General features: G+C 28.0%; 1 protein-coding gene across 1 annotated transcript in view; it reads left to right on the top strand.

Moving 5' to 3' along the window:
• LOC105622143 (facilitated trehalose transporter Tret1) overlaps positions 1-7,592 on the top strand; it is a 17,670-nt gene that overhangs the window by 5,079 nt on the left and 4,999 nt on the right. Inside the window, exon 2 of the mRNA XM_012203576.1 lies at positions 6,994-7,199. Within this exon, the coding sequence (XP_012058966.1) occupies positions 6,994-7,199 (206 nt within the window). The remainder of the gene's footprint in view (positions 1-6,993; positions 7,200-7,592) is intronic.

The raw sequence follows: 7,592 nt of genomic DNA, 5'->3' as shown, positions 1-7,592 counted from the left end.
GTACGGTACGTAGTCGTAGTAGTAGTAGTGTGTGTGTGTGTGTGTGTGTGTGTGTGTGTGTGTGTGTGTGTGTGTGTGTGTGTGTGTGTGTGTGTGTGTGTGTGTGTGTGTGTGTGTGTGTGTGTGTGTAAGTGTGCGTTTATTAAATAAAAAAAGTTTCTAAAATTCACGTATCGATTTTTATGCAAAAAATCACAATCACGGGTAAATTAAAAGAAAGAAATTCATAAGTCCAATAGAAATTTTTAATTTTTCATAGGTAACATAACTCTTTAAAGGCAATAATAATATAATTTAAATAATTACTTGTGCAATTTGAAGAATTGCACATAGCGATCACCGATTATGAATTTGAGGTCAAAATTATCAAATAAAATTTGTTAAACAATGTATAAAAAAATTTTGAATAAACAATAATAATACCATTGAATTCTATGGAAATATATATAAATTGCAATATTTTTCCATCATTCCGTTTGTTGTAAAAAAAATACAAAGAAAAAATTCAATAAAAGGATTGTATAGAATATAGGTGGACATTATGGATTCAAATCTTTTTCTTTTAATTCATCTATAATTATAACTTTTTATACAAAGCAGCTAATAATAGATGATTTTTATAAATCTTTGACATAGAAAAAATGGATCCATTTACAGAACAGTCATATTACATCACATTTTTTAGCTCAAAAATAGTTAATAATTCAGCTCAAAAATATCAAAAAAATGTTATTTTTAGCATCCTTAAATCCAACTTTTTCAAAAACGTAACACGACAAAATAATTTCACTAGTAGATTCGCTTTCAGTGATAAAAGATTCATAAAAATTATCTTCTTATCTGATTTGTGGTACAAAGAAAGTTTAAATTTATCGGACAGTATAATTAATGCTTAAGGCAATTAATGTCTCATAAAAGCGGACTAACATTAAAGTAGACACACATTATTACGAGCGTGCGAAGGACATTCAGTTGGCATATTTCAAGCATAATTAAAATCACATCATGTTTGATCAAACTAAATATCGCTAATTGTATAAGTATGAATCAATAATAAATCCGAGAATAAATCCATCGATAAACATAAGCAGACAGCATTCTCAGTCGAGAGTTTCATAACTCTCAGTCGAGAGTTTCATAACTTAGATTTCTTTAAATCCTACTTACATTTCCATTTCCTAAACAAACAAAAAATTTAAGATCATTAAATTTAAATTTAAGATCATTAACGAAAAAAAGCATAATGATAATTATTAAAATTGTAGGAACAGTTGATGTAAAAACATAAAAAATCGTCGAAAAAACGAAAATTCAACCAATTTAACTATTAAAAAAGAATTATGTGAAAAATACATTTGTAAATTTTGTCTATCTCATTATCAGATGTCTATCTTATTGTCAGAAGCATCCTGTAAGCACGTGACTTCATATTTTATCAATGCTATAGATAATTATACATAAAAATGTGAAGGATGTACAAAAGTATATGCGGGAAAGAGCAACGGATATACTTATGTGCCTCAGCAAGTGGAAAACGGGATTGTAATATATGATTGATGATGTTACATCATCGCTGGGATCGTTTCATTCAGAATGAGAGAACGGCATGTACTTATAATGAGCAACACACTTTGTCTAAAGCCAACGTACGATTTCGCGACTACAGACTTAAATCTACAAAACATTTTTAAAAAAACGAGGAAAGTGTAAAACACGGGAATACAGAAGAACATAAAAAAATATTGCTATATTCGACTAACGCGACCTCGCATAAATAACTCGTTTATACTAATCGTTGCATTGTTCGCCGGTGTTTCGTGTAACGCTTGCAACGGTTTTAAACCGGCACGATTCGACGGCACAAAAGGTGCCTCAAACGTCATTGCTTATGTAATTGCGCGCCTTTTTGCACGTTTGCGCAATATACGTACAATATGTGGATCATCATAAAACCGGTTCTTTCTCTCTTTCTCTTCTCGCGGATATTCTTGCAGGATTGTTTCAAAGCCTTATAGCTCCTGCACACAAAACGCGGCAACGCTTGCCGCGCAGTGGAAATTAGCGCAAGAGCCAATTAATATATTGCTTTTTCATAAAAGTAAAAGAATGATTGGCTGCTGCTCTAATTTCCGTTGCGTGGCAAGCGTTATCGCATCCTGTCTATGGGATTAAAGCCATTATAATTTAAATTAAAATGAACAAATTTTTTCCTATATATTTTTTTCTATGTATAATTTCAGAAATATTTCGTATTGTTCAATTTGTGGAATAACAGTCTTTTTCTAATTTATTTTATATGCATTTATTTCAGATTATCTGCTATTTTTTAAATAGAATAATAATAAGTAGAAACAAAGAAATCCTCACAATTTCTTCTAGCAAGAGAATTGATGAGTTTTTCATTCTTAATTTATTTAATTAAATAAATTAAATTCTTCATCAACTTCACTAATTAGAATAAAAAAAATTACTTATAAGTAAATAATAAATATAATAAAAAAATATTACATGCAAAAAATACTATTTATAAAACAAAATAGATTAAAATAAAAGTATAGCATAAAATTACGCCCGCGGATTATTTTGTCTTTGATTAATGACAAGTCATAAGTCCAAAATCGATTTACCAAAGAACTAGAGATATTTTTAAATATTAAAAATTCATGAACAAAGAAATATTTCTTAAAATTATTCAAATTTTTTTTTAATATACGACTCTAGAAAATAACCCAGACACAGCACACAATATTTATAAAATATTTGCAAAATATTTATAAATATTTATAAGGCTTATTTTAAATGTTTCATAAATATTTTTGTGGTTTTAAATTCACAGATCATATATATATAAAATATTTATTATAAACTTTGTAGTAAATGCTAGGGAAATAATTAATAAGACATTATAATTCAAATAAAAAATACTTAACAGAAATATTTATTTATATTTATCATAAATATTAAATATTTAGTCTATCTTTTAATATTATTTTGAATAAAACTTTATATATGTATAAAATATGTATAAAATATTTGTATAATATCTCAAAAAATGAACATTTATCATGATGAATATTTATCATAACATATGCTGTCTGAAAATATAGCCATGTCTGAAAATGTAGCCATTGGAATGACTGAATCTAACTTTGCCATTTGAATGACTGAAACTAACAGAGATTGTTGCCGAAAGCAAATTCATTACGTCAAGTGAAAGGATCTTGTAAATCATTGATTATGCTTCAATAAGATAGAAGAATTACGTTTTTATTAAACTCGTGTATATACTCAGTGCCCAAATAACATAAATACCTTTCCATTTCACTTATTAATGTGTGTAATGTGTATTATGTATGTGTGTAATGTGTATTATGTATGATCTTATTTTTATTTCTCTACTAAAAATATATTTTCTAAAATAATTTATGGATATAAATTTTTTAAACATATTTTTAAACATATTTTTTGCTAGATTTAATAAATGCCTAAGATAGATATTATATTTTATTAATCATATTTGTAATAAGTTAATTTTATGTATACTGTTGCTCCGTCTTTTTTTAATTTAATTACGTACGTGTTTAATTATTCCGTACAAAAAATTACTCGGCATAACGCAATTGTCGAACTCTTTCCACCTTGTCTCTACCATTTAAGATCTTTTATTCGACTGATTGAAAGATCAATGTAGACTTTAAAGATGTGTCGAGCATATTAAATTCCAAGGCCTAAAGCGCCAAATAGTTACTAAAGTTCTTGAGAATGTTATTTTTAGACGGAGAATTATTTTTATCAAAAATAAGATAAGTGTTACACTGATCAATTTAATGCATAATAAATTTAATGCGTAATAAATCAATTTAATATTTAATAAATAATTATGGAATTAATATTTGCAAAGTTAAATTATTCTTTTATGAATCAGCATGGTTGCTATGTTTTCTTGCGATTATTAATTTTGCAAAAAATAATTCTATTATTATGATATAATCTTAATTTCATAGTCATAATTGTATTGAACATAGTACAATTCTGAATAAAATAAAATTTAATAAATTCAATTTTCGAGATTTAAGTTTGGTTTTCCTTATTTTATTATTCCCAATTGTCCTCCTCTACACAATGAAATCAAGATTATCAAACTTAAATTTCCGAATTCAAATTCAAATTTTAATTTTATACTCAAAATTATATATTTAAAAAAGAATTGTACTATTTTATCTTAATAAAAATATTTCAAATATAACAAAAATTGAAAGTAACAATTATTAATAATTCAATATGTATAGAACAAAAAGATTTTAATTAATTATTCTTTATTATAATTAAGTCTATATAATTTCTTAGTTAAGTCTATACAGTTATCATAAACAATTGTTGATATTTCGTCTGTATTTTCTCAGACATCTGCAAGATAATCAATACATTAATTAAAAATTAAAATTAACCCGGTAAAAAATTTTTCATACATGAATATGTATAAACACACATAAATATTCATAAATATTCATAAATATATATCATATATAAAATATGTCCTTACATATTTATACATCCCTCTTTCTTCTATAAAATTATTTTTTAGTGTAATAATAACAGAAATAATAACAGTAACGAACAGTAATGAAACATAAAAAATAAAGGGATAATTTTCGCATTGTTTGTTTTAGAAAAAAAAACATATAAAATTTTGAAAACATAAAAAAATTGTGTATATATAATTATGCATAATTTTATATATATAATTATTACTTAAATAACTTTTTTACATTTCTTTAAACTTGATTTTTTTCTAAAACAAATAGTGCGAAAATTACCTTTTTAATTATTTTTAATGTTTCCATATTACTATTATCACTTCTATTACTCTAAAAAATAATTTTACAAAAGAAAAAAGGATATATAAATATGTATACACATAATATGTATGGACTTATTTCATATATAATTATATATTTATGAATATTTATGCGTGTTTATGTATGTTTATACATATTTATACACATTCATGCATAAAAAAGTTTTTAGGGGGAAATAATATAAAATTGAAGAATGACGACTTTTTATCGAACTTGAGTGTTTCAATTTCAATTTTGTGAATCCTTCTCTTTTTCAGTTTTTATGCTAGATAAGATTATCAGTCTAATGGGGAGAGTTCCATTCTCCATCTCCATTCCATTTCAAATATTGTGATCATGAACATTTTTAAATTCTCGTTAGATATGTGTCTTTATTAGTGTATACAGACTTTTTGATCAAATATATACTACTAATAATCGTGTAAATACTACTAATAATCGCGTCTCCAGATAATATGACAAACGTATGCCAACATGAGCAAATATTATAATACATATATATGACATACGTAATTATCCATATCGAATGTAGATCAGTATTTAACGAATATGTGCAAAGTTGACGTATATACGTATACACGTCATCTGGAGGCGTTTTTATAGATAATATCATTTGCTCATATTTTATATAACATATATAAAATATATATTGTTATTATACCAGGTGTATAAGCTTAAATCTGCTGTTTGCTCATAGGTGGCATTAGTGAGCGTTACAAAATTACCCTGAGCACACAACACACTTTTTTTATGTGTTTGACATCTGTCAACATTAACCAGTGCACATCATCAGCAATTTCATACAACATTTTTTCTTTCGTAATCATGTCTAGTTTTTTGCTTAAAAAAAAGCATATGCGGAAAGCTTTGCTTTTCTGTTTCAATTTGAAGAAATCGGCTGCCGAATCGCATCGAATGTTTGTGGAGGCCTATGGCGACAATACTTTATCAGAAACAACGTGCAGAGATTGGTTTCGCCGGTTCAATGATGACAATTTTGACCTGAGTGACAAGAAGCGTGAAAATCAGCCCAGGAATTGAGGACCTGTCAATTGCAGGCTTTTTTGGATGAGGACGACACCTAATCTCAAAAAATGCTTGCTGAGCAATTGGGTGTTTCTCAAGCAGCCATTTTCATGCGGCTACATGCCATGGGGAAGGCATTCAAAAGATCGGAAAATGGATGCCGCATGAACTGAACGATAGGCAGCTGGAGCGACGCCAAAACACATGCCAAATTCTGTTTGCCAGACAAAAAAGAAAGTCGTTCCTGCATCGGATTGTGACAGGCGATGAAAAGTGGATCTATTTTCAGAATCCTAAACGCAAGAAATCTTGGGTTGGCCTCACTCAACCATCAACATCTTCCTCAAGACCAAAATCGCTTCGGACGGAAGACGATGCATTTGGTGGGATCAGGAGGGTGTCATCTACTACGAGCTGTTAAAACCTGGTGAAACTGTTAATGCTCACCGCTATCACCAACAACTGATCAAATTGCATCGTGCTCTGCGTGAAAAAAGGATTATTATCGCATTATTATCGGAAAAGACATGATAAGCTGATTTTCCTCCACGACAACGCACCATCGCACACATCAACAATGGTCCAAAACTACTTGGAGACACTCAACTGGGAAGTGCTACCCCATCTCACTTACTCACCAGACCTGGCATCTTCTGACTATCACCTGTTTTCGTCGATAGGCTCGCTGAGCGACACTTCGATTTTTATGAAAACGTCCGAAAATGGCTTGATGAATAGTTTGCCTCGAAAGATGAGGAATTTTTTTGGCGTGGTATACACAAATTGCCCGAAAGATGAATAGGGAAAAATGTATAGTTAGCGAGGGCAAGTACCTTGAATAAATTTGTTTTTGCTTCCTAGGAAAAAAAATGTGTTTTTCTGACTAAAAAACAGCGGATAAGCTTATACACCTAGTATACATATATATTGTTAAGAAAGAGAGCTCTAATACAAGTTCGTTTTGTGAAAATTTTAATATTTATTAATTTAAATAATAATTGATATATCTATATATAATATTAAAAGAATTAGATATTAAACTCATTGCATTTTTAGTACACTATTCATTTAGTACACTACTCATTGAATTTTTTTCTCTGTATTTTAGAAATGATGACAAAACGTCAGTTACGAATGAAGAAGTATATATTTCTAAACTTCGACAAGCAATACCACAATGTTGCGCAGTTGGCGCTAAAAATTTACTCCTGATTACTTTCGGTACAACCTTGGGCTTCTCAACTATCCTTATCCCGGCGTTACAAAAGGAGGATTCGGACATCAAAGTCACAATGGAGGAATTAACATGGATCAGTAAAGAACTATTTTTAAATATAGCATGTCAAGAGAATGCACAACATAGAATTATTTTAAAAATTTGTGTTCTAAAATATAATATTTTTCTTTTATCTATCAAGGAGATTCCCTTCCTTTTTTCTTATAATACTCCTTCATTATGATATTTAAGTTTATTAATTTAAATTTATTAATTAATTTTAATAATTAAATTTTATGATAAGTTGTAATATTAGTTCGTCATATTATAATTATATCGTCATATTAAAATTATTCAACATTTAAATTATTAATTTTAATTATCATTTTACTATATACATTTACAATTTAACTGAATAATTTAACTGGATGTCGTATAATAATCTTATTTACTGTATCTGCATCAAAATAATTATCATCTCTCTCTCTCTC

The sequence above is a fragment of the Atta cephalotes genome (genome assembly GCF_000143395.1).
Source record: "Atta cephalotes unplaced genomic scaffold scaffold00040, whole genome shotgun sequence".
Classification (NCBI taxonomy): Eukaryota; Metazoa; Arthropoda; class Insecta; order Hymenoptera; family Formicidae; genus Atta; species Atta cephalotes.
The sequence above is the reverse complement of the archived record's forward strand: the minus strand, read 5'-3'. Positions and strand labels throughout refer to the sequence as shown.